The sequence below is a fragment of the Perca flavescens genome, chromosome 17 (assembly GCF_004354835.1).
Source record: "Perca flavescens isolate YP-PL-M2 chromosome 17, PFLA_1.0, whole genome shotgun sequence".
In the NCBI taxonomy this organism is placed as follows: Eukaryota; Metazoa; Chordata; class Actinopteri; order Perciformes; family Percidae; genus Perca; species Perca flavescens.
The window spans coordinates 2,814,817-2,832,486 of NC_041347.1; the positions used below are offsets into that span (position 1 = coordinate 2,814,817).

The 17,670-nt window shown below is 40.6% G+C and overlaps 1 protein-coding gene across 1 annotated transcript in view; it reads right to left on the reverse strand.

Moving 5' to 3' along the window:
* The window catches only part of cyp1b1 (cytochrome P450, family 1, subfamily B, polypeptide 1), a 28,794-nt gene extending 12,246 nt beyond the window's left edge, over positions 1-16,548 (reverse strand). Inside the window, exons 1-2 of the mRNA XM_028603298.1 lie at positions 16,256-16,548; positions 15,094-16,098 (exon numbers count right to left, since the gene is read on the reverse strand). Of these exons, the coding sequence (XP_028459099.1) occupies positions 15,094-16,098; positions 16,256-16,275 (1,025 nt within the window). The 5' untranslated portion in view covers positions 16,276-16,548. The remainder of the gene's footprint in view (positions 1-15,093; positions 16,099-16,255) is intronic.
* Positions 16,549-17,670: the final 1,122 nt, after the last annotated feature.

The following is a 17,670-nucleotide window of genomic DNA, read 5'->3' on the forward strand; positions in this document are numbered from 1 at the left end:
GTTACTGCTGAAAGTGACAAAGTGGGACTTGACATCAAGTACATCAATGTTGTAAAAGGTAAGTTGAATCTTCTGACTGTTTAATCATGATTCAACTTTAATACATATCACTTTTGCCACTTATTTGTTGTTTTGTCTTTGATGAATTAGGGTTGTGGCATCTTCACCTCTGTTCCATTTGAAAAGGGAGACTTTCTATTGGAATACAGAGGTGATCTAATAAGCAAGCAAGAATGTGAGAGGAGACGGAGCATTTACCATGACCTCCTCAAAGTGTTTATGTTCGAGTTCCATTTTTAATGGAAAACTGTGGTGGTACGTATATATGTCACTGATTAATCTTTATCAGAATTATATGACTCTTTTCTCTTTTCTCACATTAGGTTCATTTACATTGCATTAGTAAAAAAACGGATTGTTTTGAAAATATTACTTGTGTTTTTGTAGTGTTGATGCAGCAACAGAGAATGGGTCACTTGGCAGACTTGTAAATGACGACTATATGAACCCCTAATGCCAAGATGAAAGTACCTCACTGTACAAGGAAGCCCCATCTCTGTTTGTTTGCAGTTCGAGACATAAGTCCAGGAGAGGAGATCACCTATAATTATGGTGACTCAGACTGGCCGTGGAGATGCAAGGTGGTCAAATTTGACATTTTGAAATTGATAGTTCTCATATAAGAAATGCTTTTAACCATAGAACATTTCACATACCAAAATACTGTACATTTTCCATCTAGCTCCAGGTAGAACATGATTTTTATAGCTTTTGTTAGCAGTTTGTTAGCACCATCAGTCCCCCTACCACCTACCCAGCACACCATAGCAAAGATGATACTGACCATTACAGACTGGTAGAATAAAAACAATGAAGTCATCAAATGCTGTGTTCATCAGATTATAGTTTTCATAGTCCACGGTCTAAAATATGTTTTGTTTTTTTCCTTTTACAGGCCCTTGATGATGAAATGGCTCCAAAGATTTGTGGTGCCACAAATCCCCCATCCACAATTGATGAGCCTGAAGAGGTATGTCTTCTTTTTTTTATTCAGATGTCAAATATCCTCTCTAGTAGCAATGCCCCAGGACTTTCTCTTTATTGTCCTTTTGTCTCTTTTGTTTCATCTTCTACAGCTGACCACTGAGAGCAAGTGCATCCATACAGCTGTCAGCCACCCAAATCAGACCAGTCCAGAGCTCGGCCCACTCACCAAGGTTGGAGAGGTAAATTAAATCTCATGTACAACTTAGTGAAGTTATTTGTGGCAAAATGTTAAATCTACCAACCTATTTCAATGTGTGTGTGTGTGTGTGTGTGTGTGCAGTCGAGTAGAACATGCTTTATGACAATGTTGAGAACATGCTTTATGTGGACAATGAAATGGAAGGACATTGTCTAAACATGCTTGTTCAAGCTTCAGTCAGTATAATATCTTAGTGTATGTGTATCAAATGGTGAACCCCACCCAAATATGACTTGGGAGGACCATAAAGTTTAGAGGGTCCTGTCACCAGAGGCATCGCTTTGGTTTTTAAGAACACTTGGACTGCCTGCATTTGATCTGTATGTTGGTTTAATGTGAATGATACGTGTTTAGGTACATCTAGTGGATGGCCACCCACTCAACAGCACTGACGAAAATTCATGAGAAAAGTAATTTAAAAGAATCATAGCAAATCTAAGAACTATAAAAGGACTAAAAAACAATCACTCCATGTAAAATAGCTTACAGCCCCTTATTCTAGAAGTGCGATCATTCTAGCAAGTGGGCTGGCAATTGATAAAAAACCCTGAAATCAAATACTGTATTCAGCAGAGTATAGTTTTCATAGTCTACAGACTGTAGTCATGTGGCCTGTTCAGTGGCTGAACATATTGTCTTCAAGATATTTATGATAATATATATATATATTTTTTTTTTTTCCTTTTACAGGCCCTTGATGACGAAATGGCTCCAAAGATTTGTGGTGCCACAAATCCCCCATCCACAATTGATGAGCCTGAAGAGGTATGTCTTCTTTTTTTTTTATTCAGATGTCAAATATCCTCTCTAGTAGTACGTTCCCAGGACTTTCTCTTTATTGTCCTTTTTGTCTCTTTGTTTCATCTTCTACAGCTGACCACTGAGAGCAAGTGCATCCATACAGCTGTCAGCCACCCAAATCAGACCAGTCCAGAGCTCGGCCCACTCACCAAGGTTGGAGAGGTAAATTAAATCTCATGTACAACTTAGTGAAGTTATTTGTGGAAAAATGTTAAATCTACCAACCTATTTCAATGTGTGTGTGTGTGTGTGTATGTGTGTGCAGTCGCCTGAGTAGAACATGCTTTATGTGGACAATGTTGAGTAGAACATGCTTTATGTGGACAATGAAATGGAAGGACATTGTCTAAACATGCTTTTTCAAGCTTCAGTCAGTATAATATCTTAGTGTATGTGTATCAAATGGTGAACCCCACCCAAATATGACTTGGGAGGACCATAAAGTTTAGAGGGTCCTGTCACCAGAGGCATCACTTTGGTTTTTAAGAACACTTGGACTGCCTGCATTTGATCTGTATGTTGGTTTAACGTGAATGGTAAGTTGTTTGGTTACAGGTAATGGATAGGCACCCTATTAGTTATACTGGGCTACAACAAGTCAGCTCCTGGCACTGAGGCTAACCACAAATTCCCCATCTATAATTTAAAAATATGAAGAAGTTATATCTTCATATAGGATATGCTATAAATAAGCTGCGTATAACTAAGATACGCTATAAATAACAATAAAATGCAATAAAATAGTAATAACATGTATGAGTCTGATGGCTGATGGTACAAAAGAGCCCCTAAGTGCTTTGAGGCATGCGGCTCACTGAGCCTGTGGCTACACATGCTCCTGAACTGCCTCAGTTCTACACACAGGAAGAGAGGGGTAGTCCTTTATAGTTTTCAGCGTCCCTCTCATCCGCTGTCTGTCACTGCCTCCACACTGTCCAAATCCATCCTTCCCACAGAGCTGGCATTCTCACCAGCTTGCCCAGTTTGATAGCACCACCAGTCCCGATACCACCTACCCAGCACACCATAGCAAAGATGATACTGACCATTACAGACTGGTAGAACAAAAACAATGAAGTCCTCAAATGCTGTGTTCATCAGATTATAGTTTTCATAGTCCACGGTCTAAAATATCTTTTGTTTTTTTTTCCTTTTTACAGGCCCTTGATGACAAAATGGCTCCAAAGATTTGTGGTGCCACAAATCCCCCATCCTCAATTGATGAGCCTGAAGAGGTAGGTCTTCTTCTTTTTTATTCAGATGTCAAATATCCTCTCTAGTAGTACGTTCCCAGGACTTTCTCTTTATTGTCCTTTTGTCTCTTTGTTTCATCTTCTACAGCTGACCACTGAGAGCAAGTGCATCCATACAGCTGTCAGCCACCCAAATCAGACCAGTCCAGAGCTCGCCCCACTCACCAAGGTTGGAGGGTAAATTAAATCTCATGTACAACTTAGTGAAGTTATTTGTGGCAAAATGTTAAATCTACCAACCTATTTCAATGTGTGTGTGTGTGTGTGTATGTGTGTGCAGTCGCCTGAGTAGAACATGCTTTATGTGGACAATGTTGAGTAGAACATGCTTTATGTGGACAATGAAATGGAAGGACATTGTCTAAACATGCTTGTTCAAGCTTCAGTCAGTATAATATCTTAGTGTATGTGTATCAAACGGTGAACCCCACCCAAATATGACTTGGGAGGACCATAAAGTTTAGAGGGTCCTGTCACCAGAGGCATCGCTTTGGTTTTTAAGAACACTTGGACTGCCTGCATTTGATCTGTATGTTGGTTTAATGTGACTGATACGGTGTTTAGGTACATCTAGTGGATGGCCACCCACTCAACAGCACTGACGAAAATTCATGAGAAAAAGTAATTTAAAAGAATCATAGCAAATCTAAGAACTATAAAAGGACTAAAAAGTCACTCCATGTAAAAGCTTACAGCCCCTTATTCTAGAAGTGCGATCATTCTAGCAAGTGGGCTGGCAATTGATAAAAAACGAAGAAATCAAATACTGTATTCAGCAGAGTATAGTTTTCATAGTCTACAGACTGTAGTCATGTGGCCTGTTCAGTGGCTAGAGAACTGTTTCAGAGACTACATGTTTTCCACAAAACACTCAGCAATACAGCCATGATATCTTTTCACAGAATACTACACAGGGAACATATTGTCTTCAAGATATTTATGATAATATATATATATTTTTTTTTTTTTCTTTTTACAGGCCCTTGATGACGAAATGGCTCCAAAGATTTGTGGTGCCACAAATCCCCCATCCACAATTGATGAGCCTGAAGAGGTATGTCTTCTTTTTTTTTTATTCAGATGTCAAATATCCTCTCTAGTAGTACGTTCCCAGGACTTTCTCTTTATTGTCCTTTTGTCTCTTTGTTTCATCTTCTACAGCTGACCACTGAGAGCAAGTGCATCCATACAGCTGTCAGCCACCCAAATCAGACCAGTCCAGAGCTCGGCCCACTCACCAAGGTTGGAGAGGTAAATTAAATCTCATGTACAACTTAGTGAAGTTATTTGTAGCAAAATGTTAAATCTACCAACCTATTTCAATGTGTGTGTGTGTGTGTGTGTATGTGTGTGCAGTCGCCTGAGTAGAACATGCTTTATGTGGACAATGTTGAGTAGAACATGCTTTATGTGGACAATGAAATGGAAGGACATTGTCTAAACATGCTTTTTCAAGCTTCAGTCAGTATAATATCTTAGTGTATGTGTATCAAATGGTGAACCCCACCCAAATATGACTTGGGAGGACCATAAAGTTTAGAGGGTCCTGTCACCAGAGGCATCACTTTGGTTTTTAAGAACACTTGGACTGCCTGCATTTGATCTGTATGTTGGTTTAACGTGAATGGTAAGTTGTTTGGTTACAGGTAATGGATAGGCACCCTATTAGTTATACTGGGCTACAACAAGTCAGCTCCTGGCACTGAGGCTAACCACAAATTCCCCATCTATAATTTAAAAATATGAAGAAGTTATATCTTCATATAGGATATGCTATAAATAAGCTGCGATAACTAAGATACGCTATAAATAACAATAAAATACAATGCAATAAAATAGTAATAACATGTATGAGTCTGATGGCTGATGGTACAAAAGAGCCCCCTAAGTGCTTTGAGGCATGCGGCTCACTGAGCCTGTGGCTACACATGCTCCTGAACTGCCTCAGTTCTACACACAGGAAGAGAGGGGTAGTCCTTTATAGTTTTCAGCGTCCCTCTCATCCGCTGTCTGTCACTGCCTCCACACTGTCCAAATCCATCCTTCCCACAGAGCTGGCATTCTCACCAGCTTGCCCAGTTTGATAGCACCACCAGTCCCGATACCACCTACCCAGCACACCATAGCAAAGATGATACTGACCATTACAGACTGGTAGAACAAAAACAATGAAGTCATCAAATGCTGTGTTCATCAGATTATAGTTTTCATAGTCCACGGTCTAAAATATCTTTTGTTTTTTTTCCTTTTTACAGGCCCTTGATGACGAAATGGCTCCAAAGATTTGTGGTGCCACAAATCCCCCATCCTCAATTGATGAGCCTGAAGAGGTAGGTCTTCTTCTTTTTTTTATTCAGATGTCAAATATCCTCTCTAGTAGTACGTTCCCAGGACTTTCTCTTTATTGTCCTTTTGTCTCTTTGTTTCATCTTCTACAGCTGACCACTGAGAGCAAGTGCATCCATACAGCTGTCAGCCACCCAAATCAGACCAGTCCAGAGCTCGGCCCACTCACCAAGGTTGGAGAGGTAAATTAAATCTCATGTACAACTTAGTGAAGTTATTTGTGGCAAAATGTTAAATCTACCAACCTATTTCAATGTGTGTGTGTGTGTATGTGTGTGTGTGTGCAGTCGCCTGAGTAGAACATGCTTTATGTGGACAATGTTGAGTAGAACATGCTTTATGTGGACAATGAAATGGAAGGACATTGTCTAAACATGCTTTTTCAAGCTTCAGTCAGTATAATATCTTAGTGTATGTGTATCAAATGGTGAACCCCACCCAAATATGACTTGGGAGGACCATAAAGTTTAGAGGGTCCTGTCACCAGAGGCATCGCTTTGGTTTTTAAGAACACTTGGACTGCCTGCATTTGATCTGTATGTTGGTTTAATGTGAATGGTAAGTTGTTTGGTTACAGGTAATGGATAGGCACCCTATTAGTTATGTATGTATGTATGTATGTATGTATGTATGTATGTATGTATGTATGTATGTATGTATGTATGTATGTATTTATGAAGTAAATTAAATATCACATTGGTATTGGATTTAAAGTTATTAGATATTGACATGTAAATATGAAATGTCTTTCTGTCCAAACTATGTGGCATAAATAAATACTACAATTACTTTTTTCGCCAACAGTGTCAAAAACACCGCCTGGTGTGCGCAACAGTATCCTCCTTGGACAAGTGTGTTAATTGTGTGGGACCCGTATCTTCCTTCAAGTGGCTTGGCTATCGATGCACAGGTTAGATATTTAGTGAATTAGTATAGAGTAGGGCTGCACAATTAATCAAATTTTAATCACGATCACGATTTTTGCTTCCCACGATCAAATTTGCGTGATTGTGTTATATTTAAAATGTGTCATTCCGTTCATAGAACAGTTTTAGCAAAGCCAATCTAGCGCTCCATCAACGACTGGCTGATCACGTGTCTGTGTGAGCCAATCAGAGTTTTTCCCTGCACCGCTCAGCTCAATTTTAGATGTAGACAGTCACAGAGGACAGAGTTATGTGCGGAAAATTCCACAACAGGTAGCAATCGGGCATCATAAGTCTGTCACGATGTTTACCAGTTTACCAGTAAATGCAACATTTTGTCCCATCTGTTTTTTTTTTTTTTTTCATACAACAGCAAGGACCATAGTGCTAGTTTGTTTCTTTTTAGCTCACAGCTTTAGCGGCAGACTGTTGGCAGTCCCGCTGTTGGAATCCTACAGTGAAATACATTCACACTACACCGTTAGCTGTCAGCATTTTAGCCGTGTTTAATCCAGTTACTACTGTGGCTAACAGTAGGCTAACGTTACCTGCCATGTAATGTGTTATTAGTGTTTACTAGCATGACATGCAGCAATATTTATTAACGGGTTTCGAGCATCAGAGCCCAAAGCAGACATGTAAAAATTGTAGAAAATTGCGTTGCCTGTATCTTTCACGGCAAACGTGCATGTGTGGAAAGCGGTTGCACAACAGCTGAAATGGCATACTCCTTCACAGTATCCTTCAATAAAGGAGGAATGTAGCACAATATGGATGGATAAAAAAGCGGTTATAATTAGCCTATGTGACAATAAAATTTGTTTTGGTTAAAAACAAATAATCGTGATAATTAATCGTGATCTCAATATTGATCAAAATAATCGTGATTATCGTTTTGGCCATAATCGTGCAGCCCTAGTATAGAGTGTACATGTGTTGTGCTCTAACCACTTAAATAGACCTACAGTGTTAACATTATTTTACTCAAAATGTGTTACAGTTTGTTCAGGGTCTGGCATAAATCCTGCCTCAAGCAAATTACAGGAGATTACTTGCACAGCACAGCACAGGTGAGTATCTACTGAGTGAGTGTTGAACTTGAACTGTCTATAACATTCAATCACCCTGTAAAATAATATGCTTTCTCACCAATTCAGGCACAGCAGTCTTCTGAGGCTTCTGAGGATGAACGGATGTCAGATCAGGACAAAATTCCACATCCACAATTGGACGAAATATCATCTGATGATGCTGAGGACATGTCTGACAAGGAATACATACCTGACTCTGAGGATGATGAATATGATTCAGATGCCAGCATACACTTAATGTCAAGTAAGGCAAGAGCTGCACATATTCAAGTAAAAAACGGTAATACCTGATGTTGGAACATCTTATGGGTCAGACATAGGCACCCCAGTTGTGCCCAGTACATCACAATGTTGGCCACCCCTTAAAAATAAGATGATTCCCAATGCTGCTGACACATCTAATTCAGCGAATTCATCAAAGGAAAAGCCAGAGGAAGAAACTGTGACTCATGAACAAGAATTACCACATCTGATTATGAGTAAAAAGAATTACTGTTATGTTTGTGGTAAGCCACAAAGCAAAATTTCCCGCCACTTGAAAACACACAAGACACATGCTGAAATTGTCCATGCATTTTCCCTTCCTGAGGACTCAAAAGAGCGCAAGATATTATTAGAAAAAATGAGGAATAAGGGAAATTTTAAACATAACACTGCAGTTTTGCAAGATGGAACAGGATCACTGAAAGTGAAGAGAAAGCCAAAAGCTAAAACACTGGCAGGAAAGTTTATTCACTGTATGTATTGTCAAGGGATGTACATACGTAAGGAGCTTTGGAGACATGTCCGCAGATGCCCCTTTAAGCCAGAAAACGAAGATTTGGATGACCAACCTGGGAGAACCAAAGTACTGGGCTTGGCTGTAGCTCTGGAGTCTACATTCTGTCAGCAGATCTCAAGTGGAGTGTGGAAGCTCCTTAGTGTCATGAAACAAGATGAGGTGGCCTCAGTTGTGCGAAATGACCTCTCTATCATTCAGTTTGCCCAGTCACTCTACAACAAACATGGACAAGACCCTACAAAATATGAATACATTCGACAGAAGCTCCGTGAAGTGGGGCGTTTGTTGTTATGCCTGCACAGAATTCTCAGTACATAACCTAGAGGAGGCTGTTAAACCTGCTAACTTCCAGAGAGTTGTGCAAGCAGTAAAGAAAGTTTCAGGTTTTGATGAAGAAAAACACTTGTACCAGAAACCAAGCCTTGCGTTGAAACTGGGGCATACACTGCAGAAAATTGCTGACATTATTCATTGTAGGGCACTCATGGCAGAAGATGAAGAGTTGATCAGGTACACTGACACATTCAAGAAGTTGTACACCTCCAGGTGGTCTGAGTTGGTGTCTCACAGTGCCCTGAACACACTGAGCGATGCAAAATACAACAAACCATCAACATTGCCCTTCACTGAAGATGTTCAGATCCTTCATCAGTACCTTGAGAAATCTGCAGAAAGTGCCTTCTGCAGCTTGAAGGAAGAGGCCACCACTCAGAACTATGCTCAACTTGCAAAACTCACACTTGCACAAATCATTGTGTTCAATCGAAGACGTGCTGGGGAAGTTTCAAAAATGCGCCTCAAAAGTTTTCATGAAAGGGACAACACAAAGCTCCATGAAGATGTTGCCATGGGGTTGTCTAAGACTGAACAGAAGCTCTGCAACTATTTCAGCCGAATTGAAATCCTGGGGAAAAGGGGCAGAAAGGTTGCAGTTCTGCTCACACCAAGGGTGGTGGATGCTTTGTCACTACTTGCCAGTAGAAGAACTGAATGTGGCGTTTGTGCCACAAATGTCTTCCTGTTTGCAAGACCAACGTCAATGAGCCACTACAGAGGACAGGACTGTTTGCGTGTTCATGCAAACCAGTGTGGAGCAAAGCACCCGGAGTACCTCAGGTCAACACAACTCAGGAAACATGTTGCCACACTCTCACAAGTCCTTAATTTAAAAACAATGAACTTGATCAGGTTGCAGATTTCCTGGGTCACGACATCCGTGTTCACCGCGACTTCTACAGATTACCAGTTCCCACAACACAACTGGCTAAGATTTCCAAACTGCTTTTGTCAATGGAGAAAGGACACCTTTCCAGCATGCAGGGGAAGTCACTGGATGATATTGAAATTGAAGGTTTGTATAGAAATTAGCCCTTGTAGATATTATCTGAGTGTTTGTTTTTTCCTTGATATGTTAATTTATAAACCTCTAGACTTGGCGTAGTCAACATCCTTTTCAAAGAAAAAAAAACACCTTTCATGTCCAAATATGAGTTGAGGACTACTATTCAGAAATATAAGCATAAAAATACAGTATGGCTGGACAGTAATTCAAACTTATGTTTGTGGAGGTGCAGTCGAATTACGTTAAATATTAACATAATATCATATTGTGTAATCATTTGTACATGGATTGTTCTATCTTATGTGCTCATGGACCACATTAAACATAAACACAGGTATAATAGCTCAAAACTACTCAAGTAAAAATAGTTACTTTGCAAAAAGTGGCAAGTACAAAACCACAGGCCTACTATCTTTTCCCTAGGTCTTTTTATTTGATGTGGCTATTTCAACCACGTATGTCCAGCTATTTATGTGAGTTTTACTAATGCCATTTTCCAGATGAGATTGCGTTAAGTGACGCTGAAGATAGTGGGAGCGATTCTGATAACGGCAACACAGAAGTCACAGCATCAGAGTTTGGAACTGTGGAGCCTGTGGATTTTGACTCTACAACCACAGAGCAAGACCATGACATTGGAGGCTTTGGTATGTTAACTCACTTCACAGTCACTGCTGATAAAATGTATTTTTTCCTGGGACAAAGGTAACTTTTGTTAAATTTTGTGTTCAACAGGATCAGTGTCCTTTGTGTCGTCCACAGTAAATGAGAGTGTACCTCCCTCTGAAGGTAAGATTCAGATTCAAGAGGTTTATTGTCACAACACAGTGGTTTATACCATACGAATTCTTACTTTACCCAACTCCCTTAACAGAACAGTTCAATAATAAGACAAATGCACAACACAAATAGAATAAAATATAAAATTTAAATATAACTTCCAGTGTACAATAAACCTAAGTTGGAATTAAAAGAAAAAAAGAAACCTGAGTTGAATAAGGTGCTCTGTGCCACACAGTTACAATTAAGGTGCCGATAGTCATTCAGACAAGTCACAGTGTCCTTTGTGACGGGCACGATGGTGGTGGACTTGAAGCTGGTGGGGACCGAGTGGTGACACAGTGACACAGAGTGGTGTGTCCAGTATGCCCTTGTTGGCCATAGTCCCTCCCTTTCAGCTGGTGTTGAGGGCTTCGAAGTGAGCGGTTTGTTTTCTGTTTGCAGTTTGTGATGTGTTGCAGACCTTGCCACATGCTCCCGGGATCAGCAGTGGTGTAATATCCCTCCAGCTTCAGTCTGTATTGTCTATTGGCCTGTTTGATTGATCTACGCAGGTCATATCTGGCCTTTTTCTAGTCCTCCGTGTCACCCGAGACACATGCAGCAGAGCGCACATAGCATGGACCACACTTCAGTTAATCCAGGGTTTGTCGTTGGGGTAGGTCTTGCAACGTTTAGTGGGGATAATTTTCTGCAAATGTAGCCAGTTACAGCTGCAGCATATTCCTTTAGGTCCACAGTACAGTCCCCTCTCAGAGCAGGAGTTTTAAACCCACCACGGTCTGTACTGTTAAAGCAGTCCTGAAGCACTAGTTCAGATCCTTCATTCGTTTGAGGAGTTGCCTGTAGGCTGGGTAGAGGAACACTGAGATGTGGACTGATAGTCCAAAGTGCAGGTGAGGCACAGCCTTGTAGGCGTTCTTCACGTTGCTGTACACTTGGTCAAGAGTATTCTACTCCCTCAAAGGAAAGCTCATCTGTTGATGGTACTTTGGTAGGACGCTCCCTGAGGTTGTAGTAGTTAAAATCACCAGCCACGATGAAGGACAGCATCTGGGTGTGCAGTCTCCAGCTTGCTGATGAGGTCCTGTAGCATCCCCATCGAGCAGAGGCACAGCGCTGAACTCGCTTGGGAGATAAAGATAAAGAGAAGGGCCTGCACTTTAGCATTAAAAGTTCAATGTCCGATGAACCGTGCTTTTCAACAATCTGAACATTCCCACACCATCAGTTGTTAATGTACACATGCCGCCTCCCCTGGTATTCTTCGAGTTTGGCGTGCTGTCAGAGAGCCAGATCTCAGTGAGAATAAGAGCACAACATTCCCTTATCTCACGCTGAGTTGTAGTCCTAGTTCTCAGCTTATTTGTCAAGAGAACGGACATTAGCTAGTATGGTCCTGTAGCTCAGCCTAGCATGTAGCCCACCTCTCTTGCCTCGTCCCCGTGGGGCGCACCGGTGTTGCTGTGTCCTGCCGGCTGGAGTTGGCTTGGTTCAGGCGTAGGAGAAAGTTAAAGTTCAAGAGGCAGTGTTGTAAGCTTGTGTTGAACATTGCCAATGTCCAGAAGTTCTTCCCTGCTGTATCTTACTGTCACACACAAGCTGTGTGTGTAAGATGCACAATAACAAAATAAACAAAGTTACATCAGTGTCAGGAGAGCGAAGGCATGGGCACCATGGTGAATTGTGAAGCACCTTAATGTGCTTTGAATAAGATACATCCTTTTTAGGCCAGGTATGAAAGGAAGAAAGACCTAAATAAAAAGTCATACCATTTTAAAAAGAATAAAATTAAGTATAATTTATAATTAAATAATAATAAAAATAATAACTATTACATAAATTACTTTGCAGTGTATTCTACACATGCCACAAAACTGCACCATCCACAGTTGGATTCCATCTAAGGCCGGTTACACACTGGACGCCACGCGAGCGTGTCAGCCGCGTGGCGTGTCCGTTTATATTTCAGCTCCCATGGTAACAGGTTAGAGCTTACACACTGCCTGCGTGAGACGCGCGTCTCAGGCGCGGCTCGAGACGCCGCCTGAGATGTGTGCATGCTAGAAATAGAACCAACGCCTATTTTTCGCGCGACACGCGAGCGTGTTGGAAGCGTTTCCAGGCAAAATAGAATAGGAAAAGATGTTTATATGTCATTTAGACACAAATCCATATTAACAAATGACATGTTGATGTTTGAAAGCCTCTAGGTTTTGATATAAATGCAGATAGGCCTAGGCCTATATGAATGTAAAATGTTTTTAATCAATTTTCTAGTATTGCACCTGTCAATACTAAACGAAATATTCTGTAGCCTATTTTGCCTTCAATATTGCCGACGTTGTCTTTGCTTTAATCAAATCAGTATCAATATTTATGTTTAACATGGTATTTCATTTTATCAATGGGGTCAGACACCTTCCTGGTGGGGAAAGACAGACAAAATCCACGCAGCTGACATGCAACAGAAACGCCCGCTCACGCCACGCCTGCAGTGTGTAACCGCCCTAAGGATATTTATGCACATCTCTGTGATGTTTCCTGTCTGAAGTTTTCAACTATCAAAATGCAAGAGTAATCTTAAAGAAAGGGATATAAATAAATAGCCCTAAATTTAATTGTACTGCATTTGTACAAAACATCTTGTCTGCAAGGGAGCAAATACACTTAATTTATAATCAGAAAATGTATAGTGAATTTGAGATAAAAGTAAAGTTACCTCCTTCTCTTCATATGTTCTCTTGATGCCCATGAGTATGTTCTATTAATTCTCTTTTTGGCAAATTGGTTAAAAGACTCAAAATTAATGAGTCACAAAATCTGGAAGACTAAGAGGTTAAAAGTAGTATTAGGCTGATTGTTACGTACTTTATGTGTTAGGTTTCAATATCAAGACTAAACTTTCAGACCAAGTTCCTACACTATTTAGCTAACCCTATGAAATCAGATTTATACTGAGAATCAGACCTTAAACCCCTAGTCTTTGTTTCATTTAAAATACGGTGTGTTGTACAATGCCAAAATAACTTAAGACATGTTACTAATTGTAGTATTACTAACTGTACTTAAATTAATTCATATATCAAAAGGTTTAGCCACTTAAACCGATGAACAGCAAAGACATTCTAAAAATGTTTTAATGCTGATGACTTTAATACACGCCATATTGTCCACACTCTAATGTGGGCTAGTAAAGTTGGTGAAATCACATCAAGTGAGCAGTTAACTGATATCCAAAGTGAATTATTAAGAAAAAAAAACACATTTTGTTTGTGATATATCTTTTTTCTTGTTTGCCTATCTTCCAGGGAATTATGCTGATAAAGAACATGGATCCAGAAGAGTGGCAAAGAAAGTGTGGTCTAAGGCTGAGGTCGCTGCAGTAATGCGACACTTCAAAGATCATATAAGCAGGGGGAAACTGGCCACCAAAACTGAATGCAGTCACTGCAAACTGGTGGAAGATCCCGTGTTGGCACAAAGAACAGTGCAAAATATAAGGGACTTTGTTAGAAATAGAGGAATAACTGCAAAGAGGCAGTCACAAAAAGAAAAGATTTAAAAACACTGACAGTTGTGGTAGTGTTTTTCTGTATGTGTTAATGTTTTAAAAAGTGTGGCTCTTGTGTTACAAGTTATCAGCCTGTTATAGGTTGTAATAATGCCATTTTAAAGGTTCAGTACAAAAATATAAGGTTGAATTATACAAAGAGGCCATCATAACAACAAACTGTAAACCAGCACTTATTTTATTTATTTTTACATCTTATTAATTTATTTTTGTTATGATCAACCATGGGTCTTTTGAAGTTGGGTAAGAATGAGATTTGAGCAAAAAAGCTAAAATCAGTTATTGTCATGACACTTGTGTTGTGTGACAATCTATTGTTAAGCTGTTACAGGCTCCTATCTGGCTGTTAGTCAGTGTCACCAATTAACAATGGTGATATTTGAGTTGTACAATAAAATAATAATTAAGTCCCATTAACGCTTGGTGGTGTCAGGTTAATGTGTATTTATGTTAATGAGGCCAAGTTATTTAAGTGACGCTATTGTCCCTTTAAAGTCCCAATAATGTTTGTTTGGACCTTATAAATCACATATTTTTCAAAAGGAGAACTGTCTCTATAAACCACAATAGTTTTAAGGTGGTGTGTATCACGCTCTGAAGGGTGTATCTGAAGTCTAAAGTGACCTGAATTTTTTTTCAATTTTTTTTGAGTGTTTTAATCTAACTCCCATAGCTCTAGGACCTCAGGAAAGGGTAGTCCATCTAAACCACCACCGGGCCTGTTTGGAGAAAAAGTCCGGCTAATCCACATAGATCGACCTTTGTCATCATTTTATAGACCAAACAATTATCAAGAAAATAATCGACAGAGTAGCCTAATCAACTATGCAAATTAATCGTTAGTTTTAACCTTACAAAACAGCTTTAGCAGCAACATGAGGACCAACTCTGATTAAGTCTATTTGTAGCCTGCATCTAAACCGGTCAGTGAAATGATAGGAAAGGCTGCTTACTTGACAAGTAGGATGATGATCCACTGCAGTGCAGTTGAAAGTGTGTCTTGACTGGCTCCAAATATATCCCCCATGGCGGGGGTCACGTAGTCTTTCCCTAAGGAAAGCCCTGCTGTGTCTCTCAGTTGGTCCAGCGCCACTATGAAAGCATCCGTCATGTCTCGGACGATGCTTGACTGGATTGTTTTCCTGTGCTCGTTCACTTTTTCCCCAATAAATTCACTGAACTCCCGGTTGAGCTTCTTGAAGTTTTCAAACACGGTTTTGATGGGGTTGGGGAAGTACTGGAGCCAGGGCATCACGTCCACCAGGCTGCCCGCCCCCACGGTCTTGGTGAACTGGTCATTCCTGCCCACCACCTGCAGGAACTCCTCGTCCTCATAGGAGTACATTTTCCCGAAGCACACCGCGCTCATGATGTTGGCTTGGGACACCACGAGATAAGTCATGGGCTGGAAGTATATCTGCTCTTTGGTTTTCTCCACGAACAGCTGCAACAGCCCTTTGTTCTCGCACAGGAGGTGGTGCTCAAAAGTCTTTTTGGTGTGCGGGTTCCCGTCGGAAAACATCCGGATAGTGGACTGAGCCACTTTACGGTGCATCTTCCACCAGTCCGTCATGGTGCCGAACGCGATGCTGTCCCCGTCGGCGACGTACTGGAAGGAAGTGAAGTCCGGTCTGCCGGCGAAAGCGTATCCCTGCTTGACCAGTGCTGCTTTAATGGAGTCCCCGTTTAGGACCACCACGGGCACAGAGCCCAGTTTAATCTGGAAGACGTTGCCGTATTTCTTCGCCATTCGCATGAAATACAGGTGCGGCGCGTTGCCCATCTGCAGAGCGTTCCCGAAGAGCGGCCAGGCGAGCGGGCCGGGCGGTCTGTGGATCGCCCGCTGCCGGAGCCAGCGCCACAGGTGCAGGGAGAACAGCACCGTGACACAGGCCAGTAACACGGCGCGGGCATTGGTCAGGTTAATCACATCCAGTGTCCAATCCATGATGGCGATCCTGCAGGGGAATAGGAATATCAATTAAGTTTTCAAACAGCCTATGGCACATGCAGTAACCTACCCTATATGATGTTTGTGAAATGAAATGTAAAAAAAAATTAAATAAAAACATAAAAAAGAATTCTGTTGTAGCCTATCAGGAGGTGATTAAATACCTGCTTATGTCCTGGTTCATCGAAAAAAAAAACAACGATTCAAATAATATTCAAAATATTGTGTGCTGTTTCAAAGCCCACTTCCAGTGTGTTTTCTCCGGGAACTGAATGGTAAGAGTACATTTTTCACTTCAAAAACATTAGCTTATTAGTCTTCCACAACTGCTCTGCCATATAGAAAGCCGGGCTGATAGAGAGAGTCAGGTGTGCTGCCTTTTGGCCGTGCATCCACACAGTGCAGCCTGCCCGAGCACCGAGTGAACTCTTTATATCAGAAGAGCGCAGCATCACTGCCCAGCAGCGGCTGACTGCGCGCGCCCGGGCTCTGTTAGTGGGCAGGTTTGTTACAAAGGGTGTCACCCCACCCTTCCACCATCACCTCCTTCACCAAACAGCCCACCCACCTCTCTCTCTCTCTCTCTCTCTCTCTCTCTCTCTCTCTCTCTCTCTCGCTCTCTCTCACACACACAATTAAATTAGCTTTATAGGCATGAATGTAATGAGACCAATATTGCCAAAGCATCACGCAAAATAAATACAAATTCAGCAACAATATAAATAATCATATCAAAACCAAAGTCACAATAATAACAATATACTAACGGTAATAATCAAATGAATATGAATATTTCTCTCTCTCTCCCTCTCTATCCCTCTCTCTCTTTTCCTCTCTCTGTATCTCTTTCTCCCTCTCTTCCTCTCTCTCTCTATCTCTCTCTCCCTCTCTTCCTATCGCTCTCTCTCTCTCTAAACGGGAGCGTAGAGAAAGAGAGATCAAGTCAAGGGGAGTGATTGGATATTCTTTTTCAGAGAATAATCTATGCAATCGTCAGCCCGTTATACTTCTAGATTTAAACTAGGCCTATTTCAAATATCGGAATGTAACAATAAACGCCTGCAACCTTTGACAACTCGTGGCAACCATTTTTGTCTTACCCATCAAGAATGTCTTCAAATGCGTATTACTTTTTGCATCGTTTTCTTGATTTTTGATACATTGTACTCGGTGACTACTGTCAACTTGTTTTACTGTCTTTTAGACGAGCAACCTTTATTTGATTAGATTTCATTTATTTGGACTGGTGTGTGTGTGTGTGTGTGTGTGTGTGTGTGTGTGTGTGTGTGTGTGTGTGTGTGTGTGTGTGTGTGTGTGTGTGTGTACAGAATAGATACATTGAAAAAAATGCTTTTAAAGTTATTATAAACAATTCATTATTATCATTATTTATATATATATATATATATATATATATATATATATATATTTATATATATAAATATATATATTAATTATTATTGGAGTGGGTTATTATGGTGGCGATGGTGACGTATATCTTGTTTTTTTTAACCATTTTAACACGTAAAAACACACACATAATAATAATAAATATAATTGTTATTACTGTTATTAATTG